This window comes from Trichechus manatus, unplaced genomic scaffold (genome assembly GCF_000243295.1).
Source record: "Trichechus manatus latirostris isolate Lorelei unplaced genomic scaffold, TriManLat1.0 scaffold00125, whole genome shotgun sequence".
NCBI classification, from domain to species: domain Eukaryota; kingdom Metazoa; phylum Chordata; class Mammalia; order Sirenia; family Trichechidae; genus Trichechus; species Trichechus manatus.
The window spans coordinates 2,057,952-2,072,649 of record NW_004444061.1 but is presented as its reverse complement, the minus strand read 5'-3'; the positions used below and the strand labels follow the sequence as shown (position 1 = coordinate 2,072,649).

Genomic DNA, 14,698 nt, shown 5'->3' with positions numbered 1-14,698 from the left:
ACTCTTATGCACTGCTGGTGGGAATGCAAAATGGTATAACCATTGTGGAAAATGATATGGTGCTTCCTTAGAAAGCTAGAAATAAAAATACCATATGATCAGCAATTCCACTCCTAGGAATATATCCTAGAGAAATAAGAGCCGTCACATGAATAGACAAGCACACGCCTTGTTCACTGCAGCATTATTCACAATAGCAAAAAGATGGAAACAACCCAGATGCCTATCAACAGATGAATGGATAAGCAAACTGTGATACTACCTACACAAAACGGAATACTACACAATGATAAAGAAAAACGATGACTCTGCGAAGCATCTCACAACATGGATGTACCTAGAGGGCATTATGTATGCTGAGTGAAATAAGTCAATCATGAAATGATAAATACTGTATGAGACTACCACTATAAAAACTTAGGAAAAGATTTATATACAAAAAGAAACAATCTTTGATGTTTACAAGGAAGGGGAGGGGTGGGGAGAGAAAAACACTAAATAGACGATAGAAAAGTGGTAACTTTGGTGAAGGGTAAGACAGTATACAATCCTGGGGAAGTTACTACAACCTGTACAAGGCAAGGTCATGAAAGCTCTACAGACACATCCAAACTCCCTCAGGGACCAAATTAACTAGGCTGAGGGCTATGGGGACCATGGTCTCAGGGAACATCTAGCTCAACTGGCATAACATAGTTTATAAAGAAAATGCTCCACATTCTACTTTGGTGAGTAGTGTCTGGGGTCTCAAAAGCTTGTAAGCAGCCATCTAAGATACTCCACTGGTCTCACCCTGTCTGGAGCAAAGGAGAATGAAGAAAACCAAAGACACACGGGAAAGATTGGCTCAAAGGACTAATGTACCACAACTACCACAGCCTCCACCAGACTGAGTCCAGCACAACTAGATGGTGCCTGGCTACCATCATCGACTGCTGACAGGGTTCACAATACAGGGTCCCAGACAGAGCTGGAGAAAAATGTAGAACAAAATTCTAACTCAAAAAAAAGGGACCAGACTTACTAGTCTGAGAGAAACTGGAGAAACCCGGAGAGTACGGCCCCCAGACACCCTTTTTATAGCTCAGTAATGAAGTCACTCCTGAGGTTCACCCTTCAGTCAAAGATTAGACAGGCCCATAACACAAAAATGAGACTAAATGGGCACAGCAGGCCAGGGACAAAGACGAGAGGGCAGGAGGGGACAGGAAAACTGGTAAAGGGGAGCCTAAGGTCGAGAAGGGGAGAGTGTCGACATGTCGTGGGGTTGGCAACCAATGTTACAAAACGATGTGTGTTGATTGTTTAATGAGAAGCTAGAATGCTCTGTAAACCTTCATCTAAAGTTGAAAATACACACACACAAATTTGGCCAGGTAACAGACAGAAAAACTGATTTGTAGCCATAGCTAAATAAAAGAAAATCGTATTAAAACATAAATGAGAACTACTTTTAGCTACTGTTCAATCATGATTACTTTCAAAGTCAATTTACTTACGCATAATTCGTTGCTGATCAAATGTTCTAGCATAAGAAATGAAAGCCAAAAGAATGATGAAAGAATTTAAAACATTAAACAATAACTTTTATACCAGGATATACAATTTGAGATGTTTTATCATTACTAGAGATATATTCAGGGTACTCTTTTTATAATTATTAAAATCTGTTAGAAATACTATCATACCTTTTGTTTCTTTGGAATAAAGTTATGCTATATAAATTCATGCATTCCCATTACATATATAAAAGGAATATCACGAAATGTTTTCTAGGAGACATTCTTGATAAAAGGCAGTATGGTACAGCAGTAAACAGTGTGGGCTCAAGATGTCTGTCACACTATCTGGGATTGAACTGCAACTCTACTACCTCCTACCTGCATGACCTTGGGCAAATCACTGACCCTTAATTTTCTCACATGTAAAATGGGCAGTAACAGTAGCATTAACCTGACAGAATTGCTTAGACAATGAGATAATGCACATGAAGCCTTTTGCTTAACACCTGGCATATAATAAGCATTCAGTAAGAATTAGCTCCACCACTCCTCTGTCTGTTTGTTGCACTAAGGTGGCTCACATGTTGCTGTGATGCTAGAAGCTTATACCACCAGTATTTCAAATACAAGCAGGGTCACCCATGTACACAGGTTTCACTGGAACTTCCAGACTAAGACAGACTAGTAAGAACTGGCGATCAACTTCTAAAAAAATTGGTCAGTGAAAATTTTATGAATAGCAGCAGAATACTGATATAGTGTCAGAAGAAGAGCCCCTCGGGTTTGAAAGGCACTCAAAATATGACTGGGGAAGAGCTGCCTCCTTAGAGTCGACCTTAATAATGTAGACAGAGCCAAGCTCTCGGGACCTTCATTTACTGATGTGTCACAACTCAAAATGAGAAGAAATAGTTGCAAAACTCAATTAATAATGGGAATGTGCAATGTACGAATTATGGATCTAGGATTTGGAAGTAGCCAAAAACAAAATGCAACACATAAAGATCGATATCCCAGGCATTACTGAGCTGAAATGGACAACTATTGGCCATTCTGAATCAGATAATCATACGGTATACTATGCCGGGAATGACAATTTGGAGAGGAATGGCATCGCGTTCATCATCAAAAAGAACAATTTAAGGACTAACGGACCACAACTACCATGGCCTCCACCAGACCGAGTCCAGTACAACTAGACGGTGCCCGGCTACCACCGACTGCTCTGACAGGGATCACAACAGAGGGTCTCGGACAGAGCTGGAGAAAAATGTAGAACAAAATTCTAACTCACAAAAAAAGACCAGACTTACTGGCCTGACAGAGACTGGAGAAACCCCAAGAATATGGCTCCCAGATACCATTTTAGCTCAGTAATGAAGTCACTCCCAAGGTTTACCCTTCAGCCAAAGATTAGACAGCCCCATAAAACAAAACGAGACTAATGGGGCATAAAAGTCCAGGGACAAGGACTAGACGGCAGAAGGGGACAGGAAAGCTGGTAATAGGGAACCCAAGGCTGAGAAGGGACAGTGTTGACATGTCATGGGGTTGTTAAACACTGTCATAAAACAATGTGTGTACTAACTGTTTAATGAGAAACTATTTGTTCTGTAAACCTTCATCTGAAGTACAATAAAAAACAAAACAACAGAACAAATTCAAGATCTACCCTGAAGTATAGCGCTGTCAGTGATAGGATAATATCCATACATCGGCAAGGGAAGACCAGTTAATATGAGTATTATTCAAATTTACACAACAACCATAAAGCCAAAAATGAAGAAATTGAAGATTTTTATCAACTTCTGCAGTCTGAAATTTACCAAACATGCATCAGGATGCACTGATAATTACCGGTGAATGGAATGTGAAAGTTGGAGGAAAAAAAAAAAAGAAAGATCAGCAGTAGTTGGAAACACGGACTTGCTGGCAACCGCATGAAACAGTTCTGCAAAACCAATGACTTGATCACTGCAAATAACTTTTTCAACAACATAAACGGCAACTATGTAAGTGGACCTTGCCAGACGGAATACACAGGAATCAAACTGACTACATCTGTGGAAAGACGATGGCGAAGCTCAATTTACCATCAGTCAGAATAAGGTCAGGGGTCAACTGTGGAACAGACCGTCAATTGCTCTTACGCAAGTTCAAGTTGAAGCTGAACATAATTAAAACAAGTCCACGAGAGCCAAAGTGTAGCCCTGAGTACATCTCACCTGAATTTAGAGACCATCTCGAGAACAGATTTAACACACTGAACATTAACGATCAAAGACTACACAAGGTGTGGAAGGATATCAAGGACATCGTACATGAAGAAAGCAAAAAGTCATGAAAAGGCAGGAAAGAAAGAAAAGATCAAAATGGATGTCATATGTCTCTGAAACTTGTTCTGGAACACAGAGTAGCTAAAGCGAACAGAAGAAATGATCATGCAAAAGAGCTGCACAGAAGATTTCAACTCGAGAAGACAAAGTAAAGTATACTAATGAAATGTGCAAAGACCTGAAGTTTGAAAACCAAAAAGGAAGAACACACTTGGCATTTCTCAAGCTGAAAGAACTGAAGAAAAAATTCAAGCCTTGAGTTGCAATACTGAAGGATTCTATAGGCAAAATACTGAACGATGCAGGAAGCATAAAAAGAAGATGGAAGGAATACACACAGTCATTGTACCAAAAAGAAATGGTCAACGTTCAGTCATGTCAGTAGGTAGCATATTATCAAGAAGTGATGGCACTGAAGTAAGAAAGAAGTCCAAGCTACACTGAAGGCACTGGCAAAAAGCAAGGCTCCAGGAATTGACGGAGTACCAATGGAGATGTTTCAACAAACAGATGCAACGCTGGATGTGCTCACTTGTCTATGCCAAGAAATTTGGCAGACAGCTACCTGGCCAACAGACTGAAAGAGATTCATACTTGTGTACATTCCAAAGAAAGGTGATCCAAAAGAATGCATAAATTATTGAACAATATTAATATCACACACAAGAAATATTTTGCTGACGATCACTGAAACTCAAGAGGTTGCAGCGGTACATCGACAGGGAGCTGGATTCAGAAGAGGACGTGGAACAAGGGATAACACTGCTGGTGTCAGATGATCATGGCTGAAAGCAGAGAATACCAGAAAGATGTTTACCTGTGTTTTACTGACTATGCTAAGGCATTCGACTGTGTGGATCTTAAGAAACTATGGATAACAGTGCGAAGAATGTAAATTCCAGAACACTTTTTTGTCTTCATGGGGCAGAATCTGTACACAGACCAAGAGGCCATCATTTGAACAGAACAAGGGGATACTGTGTGGTTTAAACACAGGAAAGATGTGCATCAGGGTTGTATCCTTTCACCATACTTATTCAACCTGTATGCTGAGCAAGTAACTTGGGAAGCCAGACTTATATGAGTGCCTGGCACTTCTGTGACCTCATCTCCTACCAGGCTCTTCCTTGCTTTGCCTGTTCCAGTCACACCACTCTATTTTCTGCTTCTCTGAATATACCAGACACCCTTCCATCCTTGCATGTGTTCCTCCCTCTACCTGGAATATTTTTCTTACAGATCTGCATGGCTCATTCCCTCATCTCATTCAGAACTCAGTTTAAATGCCCCCATCAGTTAGGCCTTTACTGACCACTCTACTTAAATCTGCTATGCTCCACATCCACCCTATTATTGTTAGGTGTCGTTAAGTCGATTCCGACTCATAGCAACCCTACGTACAACAGAACGAAACACTGCCTGGTCCAGTTCCATCCTCACAATCGTTATGCTTAAGCCCATCGTTGCAGCCATTGTGCCAATCCATCTTGTTGAGAGTCTTCCTCTTTTTCGCTGACCCTCTACTTTACCAAGCATGATGTCCTTCTCCAGGGACTGGTTCTTCCTAATAACATGTCCAAAGTATATGAGACAAAGTCTCGCCATCTTCATTTCTAAGAAGCATTCTAGCAGTGCTCCTTTCAAGACAGATTTGTTTGTTCTTCTGGCAGTCCATGGTATATTCAATATTCTTTATCAACACCATAATTCAAGGGCATCAACTCTTCTTTGGTCTTCCCTAGTCATTGTCCAGCTTTCATGTGCATTATGAGGTGACTGAAAATACCATGGCTTGGTTCAGGCACACCTTAGTACTCAAAGTGACATCTTTGCTTTTTAACACTTTAAAGAAGTCTTTTGCATCAGATGTGCTCAATGCAATACACTGTTCAATTTCTTGACAGCTGCCTCCATGGACGTTGACTGTGGATCCAAGTAAAATAAAATCCTTGACAACTTCAATCTTTTCTCCATTTATCATGATGTTGCTTATCTGTCCAGTTGTGAGGATTTTTGTTCTCTTTACGTTGAGGTGTAATCCATACTGAAGGCTGTGGTCTTTGATCTTCATCATAAGTGCTTCAAGTCCTCTTCACTTTCATCAAGCAAAGTTGTGTCATCTGCATATCACAGGTCGTTAATGAGTCTTCCTCCAAACCTGATACTGCATTGTTCATATAGTCACCTTCTCAGATTTGCTTAGCATAAGATTAAATAAGTATGATGAAAGCATACAATCCTGATGCACACCTTTCCTGCCTTTAAACCACACAGTATCCCCTTGTTCTATTTGAACAACTGCCTCTTGCTCTAGGTACAGGTTCCTCAGGAGTACAAAAAGTGTTCTGGAATTCCCATCCTTCGCAATGTTATCCACAACTTGTTAAGATCTACACAGTCTAATGCCTTTGCATAGTCAATAAAACGCAGGTAAACATCTTTCCGGTATTCTCTGCTTTCAGCCAAAATCCATCTGACATCAGCAATGACATCCCTTGTTCCACGTTGTCTTCCAGACTAACACAGTCTAGGAGGAAGGACCTAGTGGTCTAATTCCGAAAAAAACTGACCAATGAAAATATTATGAATAGCAGCAGAACACTGCCTGATACAGTGTCGGAAGATGAACCCCTCAGGTTGGAGGGCACTCAAAATGCAACTGGGGAAGAGCTGCCTTCTCAAAGTAGAGCCGACCTTAATGATATGGATAGAGTAAAGCTTTCAAGGCCTTCATCTGCTGAGGTGGCACGACTCAAAATGAGAAGAAACAGCTGCAAACATACGTTAATAATCGAAATGTGGAATGTACGAAGTATGAATCTAGGAAAACTGGAAGTTGTCATAAATGAAAAGGAATGCATAAACATCGATATCCTAGGCATTAGTGAGCTGAAGTGGACTGGTACTGTCCGTTCTAAATCAGACGATCATATGGTCTACCATTCTGGGAATGACAAATTGAAGAGGAATAGCGTTCCAATAAGCATCAAAAAGAACATTTCAAGATCTATCCTGAAGTTCAGCCTTGTCAGTGATAGGATAATATTCATACACTACAAGCAAGACCAGAGTTAATACGACTATTCTTCAAACTTATGCACCAACCACTAAAGCCAAAAATCAAGAAACTTGAGGATTTTACTGACTTCTGCAGTCTGAAATTGATCAAACATGCAATAAACATGCATTGATAATTGGAATGTGAAATTTGGAAACAGAGAAGGATCAGTAGTTGGAAAATACGGCCTTGGTGACAGAAATGCCGCCAGAGATCACATGACACCTACCCTAGGTGCCTCCTATTCCCTTTGTCTGCTTTATTTCTATCTAAAGCTCTTATTACCACATAATGTTACGCCTGATCTTACTTCTCATATTTCTTTCAACTTTAAAATATTAAAAAGATACAGTTGCGAATCATATACTTCAAATAGAATCATACTGTTTAGTAAGCTAATTTTTTTTTTCACTGAAATTATGATCATCATTCAATGTTAATACTTCTACTGAAAAAGTCAACTTATATTTTTCCTAAAACAGTTGTGGAGCCCTGATGATGCAGTGGTTAACAGCTCTGCTAACCAAAAGGGTCGCAGTTCGAATCCACCAGCCACTCCCTGGAAACCCTTTGGGGCAGTTCTATTCTGTCCTATAGGGTTGCTATGAGTTGGAATTGACTCAACAGCAATGGGTTTGGTTTTTGGTTAAAATAGTTTTAAACATTTTCCCATTTAGGTTGCTCTTACTGTACCTTGCCGATTAACTTCATTTTGAAGCAGCTCTTCCATTGCCTCCTCCTCAGCAATATCTAAAGGTGTGTCTCCTTCACTGTTCACAGCGCCTACGTGTGCTCCCTGACCAATCAAAAACCTACAAAATGAAAAGGAAGATAGTTAAGCAAAGATAATTTCATTGCAATAAGACTAAATGCAAAATCAGTGGGGAAGCTCCTACGTAAGAGCAGTAATAAAAAACAAAGGTAGTACATGTATTATTTAAATTTTAAAAAAATACCAAAGAGCATGATTTTTTCAAATTCATCTTTCCTCATTTTTCAATAATGTACACAGATTTCTTTACATACAACATCTGTGAACTTTTAATAATAATTAGAAATTTTTCATATATCATTTCATACTGCCTCCACTAATATTATTTATCTCCATATCAACTGGTGTCCTAATTATTTATCTCCATATGAACTGGTGTCCTAACTGGCCTCCATGCTACCAATTGCATCTCATAAGCAATAGTTCTTAACCTGGGGTCCATGGAAAGAATTCAGAGGGTACAAGAAAAATTCAATTATACAGGTAGCTTATAATAGTTTATACTTACTATTATTTTGAAATTAAAACAGTTTATTAGACTTGCCACTAGATCTTTTTATTTGATGTATTTTTCCCTAATGGTTCAATAAATGTACTCTAATACAACTGTTTTCCTTTATACTTAGTGTCTTAGGCTGGGTTCTCTAGAGAAGCAAAACCAGTAAAGTGTTTAAATATATAAGTAGAGATATATATCAAGGAAACAGGTCACATGATTGTAGAGGCTACTATGTCCTAAGTCTGTGGATCAGGGTAGAGAACTCTCTCAATTCACGGACCCGCAGAAGCTGGGAAGCCCAAGATTAGCAGGTCGGAGAGCAGGGCTCCTGCTCACAGGCTGTGAAGTTCGAGGAATTCCAGGACTGGCAGGCCAAGACCACAAGGTTTCTCCTGATTCACACAGCTGCAGGGGCTGGTGAACCCAAGATCGGCAGGTCAGAGAGCAGGGCTCCACTCACAGGCTATGAAGATCGATGAATTCCAAGCCCAGCAGATAAGCTGACAGCTCAGATCCCAAGAACCAGGGGTGAGATGACAAGGGGCAGCCGCAAGATCCAGAGTGAGCAAACAGCCAGAACGTCTGCTTATACTCAGACGCTGGCCATACCCCCAAGGAAACTCCCTTTCATCTGACTGGCTACTCATAGCATATTCAATCATGGGAGTGATCACATATTAACACTGAGAATCATGGCCCAGCAAAGTTGACACACAATCTTAACCATCACAATTAGTATTTTACTTTTTTTTTTATTGTGCATTACATGAAAGTTTACCTAGCAAATTAGATTCCCATTCAATACTGTTTTATGGCCTTGGCTTTCTTCCTCACAATGTATCAGCACTCTCCCCCATTTTTGCCCTGGGTTCCTTGTTTCCTTTCATTCTGATTTTCTACTCCTTCCTGCCTTCTCTTTGCTTTTGGGCCAAAATTGCCCTTTTGATCTCATATAATTGATTGTACTGAGGAGCACATTCCTCTTGGGTGTTACTGTTTATTTTACGGGCTTGTCTACTGTTTGGCTGGAAGCTGGTCTCTGGGAATGACTTCAGTTCCAGGTCAGAAGAGTGTCGCAAGGCCACAGTCTCAGAGGTTCCTCCAGTCTCTGTCAGATAAGCAAGTATGGTGAATTTGATTTTTTGATAAACAATTTTTCTCCTGCTCTGTCCAGAGATCCTCTGTTGAGATCCCAGTCAGATGGTTGGTAGTGGTAGTTCTTCTGATCTTCGGGTCATGTAGGCTGTGGTTCATGTGGTCCATTAATCCTTTGAACTAACTGCTCCACTGAGTCTTTGGTTTTTTTCACTCTCCTATGCTCTGGACTGGAAGAGACCGATGGTTGTATCTTAGATGGTTGCTTGCAAGCTTCTAAGACCTCAGATGCTTCTCACCAAAGTAGGACAGAGAACACTGTCTTTATGAACTATGCTGTGCCAACTGATGTAGATGCCCCTCGAGTCTACAGTCCTTTGCCTTCAAGCCTAGGGATTTCATCCTGCAAGGTGTTTGGTTATGTCTAAAAGGTTTCCCTGACTGTGCCCCTTATGTGCTCTAATATCTATACATGAGTAGCACCTACCTGAATGTGCTAGTGGGTGTGTTCCCTTACACCCTTCCACACCTCTTGGCATTATCTACCTATGTATCCATTCATAAACTACTGTTTGTTAATACTACTGCTGCAGGATTGTCTATGCTACAGTAGTTACCTTAGTTGCCCTTTATTCCTGCCTTCCTCTCAGTGCCCTCTCTTGCCTTGGTCATGTTGTGCTGACTTCTCCCATATTGTGTACTGCCTTTCCTTTCATCAATACATGTTTACTATCTATTTGGTAATTTTCCCTCTCTCCCCCTCCCATTGCTGGTTACTATCAAAGAATTTTTTTTTCTTTCTGTGTGTAAACTTTTTGTTGTTACTTTATGATAGTGGTCTCATGCACTATTTGTCCTTTTGTGACTGACTTATTTCACTCAGCACAATGTCCTCCAAATTCATGCATGCTGTGAGACGTTTTGTGGATTTGTCATTATTCTTGACTGCTGCACAGTATTCTATAGTGGGATGTAACAGTTTGTTAATTCATTCATCTGCTAATAGGTTCTTAGGCTGTCTCCACCTCTTTTTTTTTTTAATTTTATTGTGCTTTAGGTCAAAGTCTACAGTGCAAATTAGTTTCTCGTTAAAAATTTTATATACAAATTGTTTTTTGTAACATTGGTTGCAATCCCCACAATGTGTAAGCCCTCTGCCCGTTTTCACCCCAGGTTCCCTGTGTCTATTTGTCCAGTTTTTCTGTCCCTTCTTGCCTTCCCATCTTTGCCTTTGGGCAGGTGTTGCCCACTTGGTCTCATGTATTTGACTGAACTAATTAAGAAGCATGTTCCTCACGTGTGTTACTATTTGTTTTATAGGCCTGTCTAATCTTTGGCTGAGAGGCAGACTTCAGGAGTTGCTTCAGTTCTGAGTTAGCAGGGTGTCTGGGGACCAGTCTCGGCGGTCCCTCCACTCTCTCTCAGACCAGTAAGTCTAGTGAATTTGATTTTTTTGTTAAACAATTTTTCTCCTGCTCTGTCCAGGACCCTATATTTGTGATCCCTGTCAGATGGATCGGTGGTGGTAGCCGGGCACCATTTAGTTCTTCTGGGCTCAGGCTGGTGGAGGCTGTGGTTTATGTGGTCCATTAGTCCTCTGGACCAATATTTTCCTTGTGTCTTTGATTTTCTTCATTCTCCTTTGCTCCAGATGGGATGAGACTAATAGATATATCTTCTTAGATGGTCGCTCACAAGGTTTTAAGACCCAAGATACTACTCAACCAAGCAGAATGTAGAACATTTTCTTTATGACTATGTCAATTGACCTAGATGTCCCCTGAGACTATGGTCCCTAGCCTTCTGCCCCAGTAACTTGATCCCTCAAGGTGTCTGGATGTGTCTAGGAATCTTCTATGACTTTGCCTTGGTCAAGCTGTGCTGGCTTCCCCTGTATTGTGTGTTGCCTTTCCCTTCACCAATGTTAACATTTGTCTACCATCTAGTTAGTGACTTCCCCTTCCCACCCCTCCCCTCCCTTGTCATCATCAAAGATTGTTTTTTTTGTGTGTAAACCTTTTCTTGAGTTTTTACAATAGTGGTCTCATACAATATTTGTCCTGTTGTGATTGACTTTTTTCACTCAGCATAATGCCCTCCAAATTCATTCATGTTGTGAGATGTTTTGTGGATTCATCACAGTTCTTTACCATTGCCTAGTATTCCACTGTGTGTACGTACCATAATTTGTTATCCACTCATCTGCTGATGTGTACTTATGTTGTTTCCACCTTTCTGCTATAGTGAATAATGCTGCAATGAAATGGGTTTGCATATGTCTATTAGAGTCACAGCTCTTATTTCTTTAGGGTATATAGCTAGGAATGGGACTGCTGGATCAGATGGTATTTCTATTTCCAGCTTTTTAGGAAGCACCATACCATTTTCCATAGTGGTTGTACCATTTTACATTCCCATCAGCAGTGTACAAGAGTTCCAATCTCATATGAGACCACTATTATAAAAACCCAAGAACAGGTTTACACATACACACACACACAAAAAAAAAGATCTTTGATGGTTATGAGGGAGAGAAGAGGTAGGGAGGGGAACTCACTAACTAGATAGTAGAAAAGTGTTACCTGGTGAAGGGAAAGACAACTCAAAATATAAGGGAAGTCAGCACAGTCTGACCAAGGCAAAGTCATAGAAGCTTCCTAGACACATCCAAACACCTTGAGGGACCAAGTTACTGGAGCTGAGGGTCGAGGACCATGGTCTCAGAGCATATCAGGACAACTGGCATAACGATAGTTCATCTTACTTGGGTGAGGAGCGTCATAGCTAATCATAGTGACCCTACAGGACACAGTAGAACTGCCCCACAGGGTTAGCAGCCTGAGCTTTTTAACCACTGCGCCACCAGGGGTCCCTTATAAATGGTATAGTTTTCCTGATTTCCTTTTCAAAGTTCTCTTTGTTGATGTAGGGGAATCCAACTGATTTTTGCATGTTGATCTTCTTGTATGTTGATACTGCCACTTTGCTGAATCCTTCTATTTAGTTCCAATAGCTTTCTTGAGGAGTCTTTGGGACATTCTATGTATAGGATCTTATCATCTACAAATAGGGGCAGTTTTACTTCTTTCTTACCAATCTCGACACCCTTTATTTCTTTTTCTTACCTTATTTGCTCTCGGTAGGACTACCAGTACAATGCTGAATAAGAGTGGTGATAAAGGGCATCCCTGTTTGGTTCCTGTTCTCAAAAGGAATGCTTTCAGGCTCTCTTCCTTGGGGATTATGTTGGCCGTTGGTTTTGTTCAAATTCCCTTTGTTATGCTGAGGAATTTCCCTCTATTCCTATTTTGCTGAGTTTTTATCAGGAATCGGTGTAGGACTTTATCAAATGCCTTTTGTGCATTGATTGCGATGATCCTGTGATTCTTTTCTTTATTGATGTGGTAGATTATGTTGATTGATTTTCTATTGTTGAACCATCCCTGCATGCTTGGTATGAATTCTTTACTTGGTTGTGATTTTTTTTTTTTAATATACTTTTGAATACTATTGGCTAGAATTTTGTTGAGAATTTTTGCATCTACATTCATGAGGGATATTGGTCTGTAGTTTTCTTTTTTAGTGGTGTCTTTGCCTGGCTTTGGTATCAGGGTTATGCTGGCTTCATAGAATGAACTTGGGAGTATTCCTTCCTTTTCCATGTTCTGGAATAGTTTGAGTAGAATTGGTGTCAATGCTTCTCTGAACATTTGGTAGAATTCTCCAGTGAAGCCATCTGGGTTGGGACTTTTTTTTTTGTTGGGAGTTTTTATGACTCTTTCAATTTCTTCTTTTGTTATGGGTCTGTTCAAATTTTCTACCTCGGTTTGTGTTAGTTTAGGTAGGTACAGTTTCTAGAAATTTGTCTATTTCCTCTAAGCTTTCAAATTTGTTGGTGTACAATTTTTCATAGTATTCTGTTACGATCCTTTTCATTTCAGTTGGTTCTACTGTAATGTCACCCATCTCATTTCTTATATAGGTTATTAGCATCTCCTGTTTTTGTTTTGTCAGTTTGGCCAGTGTTTTGTCGATTTTATTGATTCTTTCAAAGAACCAGCTTTTAGACTTATTCTTTCAAAGAACCAGCTTTTAGCCTTATTGATTCTTTCTACTGTTTTTCCGTTTTGTTTCATTTATTTCTGCTCTAATTTTTATTATTTCCGTATTGTACTTTATGCATTTAAAACAAAATTCTGAAGAAAAGTATCCACAGGCTATATCAAACCTACAAAGGAATTCAGATGCAAAAAAGAGTATGCATTCCTTTTAAGTCAATTCCCAACTTAAAAAATCTTTGAATGACTCTATATAGGGTCATGATGAGTCAGAATCAACTCAATGGCAAACAAAGACAATAATCATGCTAAGAGAAAACATATGTTATCCCCAGTGATCTAGCCTTGCCTTCTTTCTCAGCCTCACCTCCTCTTCCTTCAGTATCAAACTTTAGGCTCCAGCAATATGGAACTGTTTATAATACCAAATTAAACCATGTTCTTTTTGGGTCTCTGATTTTGTTCTCCAGTATGTAAAGAATGCCTTTTTTTTTTTTTTTAAAAAAAAAAAAAATTTTTTTTTCCTCAGTCCCTAACCAATTCAACTCTGCTTAGAATTCTTTTTTACAGACTACATAAAACTTTCTCATTGTAAAAGAAAAAAAAGTCATACAGAAAAAGACTTACTTTATATCTCTTCTATTACTATGTTCCCTCCCCATAAGTAGCCACTCTCAATAATATGGTAAATATCATTCTAGTATCCTTGCTATGAATTTACGTGTAAATACATATATAGACTCACTTTAGGATTTCTTTTTTTGTAAAACAAAAATAAATGGGATTACGCTAAATGAACTACAATGCAACTCTTCCCTTCTATGAAAAATATTCCACGGTGTGGCTGGACTGTACCTTTATTTAATGGACATTTAGGTTGTGCAAACTCTTTTTATGCTTAGCTACCAAGCAGAAGATGCTTCAAACCTACCCAGCAGTGCTATGGAAGAAAGGCCTGGTTATCTGCTTCCATACTGATTATAGCCAAGAAAACCCTATGGAGCTCAGTTTTACTCTGTAAAACATGGGGACACCAGAAGTCAAAACTGATTTGATGGTAACGGGTAATGGACATTTTAATTCTTCATCAAAATGTGACATTATCAAGCTTTAAGGTTTTTCCCAACTTGGTGGGGATAACATATTTTATCATTGTTTTAATTTACATTCCCTGATTACACATAAGGCTGAAACTACTGAGATAATTTTATTGGCATTTGTATTTCTCCATTTGTGAACCACTTATTTATATCCTTTGCCTGTACTTCTAATGTGTTCATTCATTCAACAAATATTTATGGGCTAGAGGACTCCGGCAAGATGGCGGTCTAGGCAGAAGCACCACGCCGTCCCTCCACAACAAAGATCCGAAAAACTA

The 14,698-nt window shown here is 39.6% G+C and overlaps 1 protein-coding gene across 8 annotated transcripts in view; it reads right to left on the bottom strand.

Moving 5' to 3' along the window:
- PPP1R12A (protein phosphatase 1 regulatory subunit 12A) overlaps nt 1–14,698 on the bottom strand; it is a 184,102-nt gene that overhangs the window by 73,429 nt on the left and 95,975 nt on the right. For all 8 annotated transcript variants that reach the window (XM_023738886.1, XM_023738887.1, XM_023738888.1 and 5 more), the window contains exon 3: nt 7,590–7,708. In XM_023738886.1, coding sequence (XP_023594654.1) covers nt 7,590–7,708 — 119 coding nt within the window. The remainder of the gene's footprint in view (nt 1–7,589; nt 7,709–14,698) is intronic.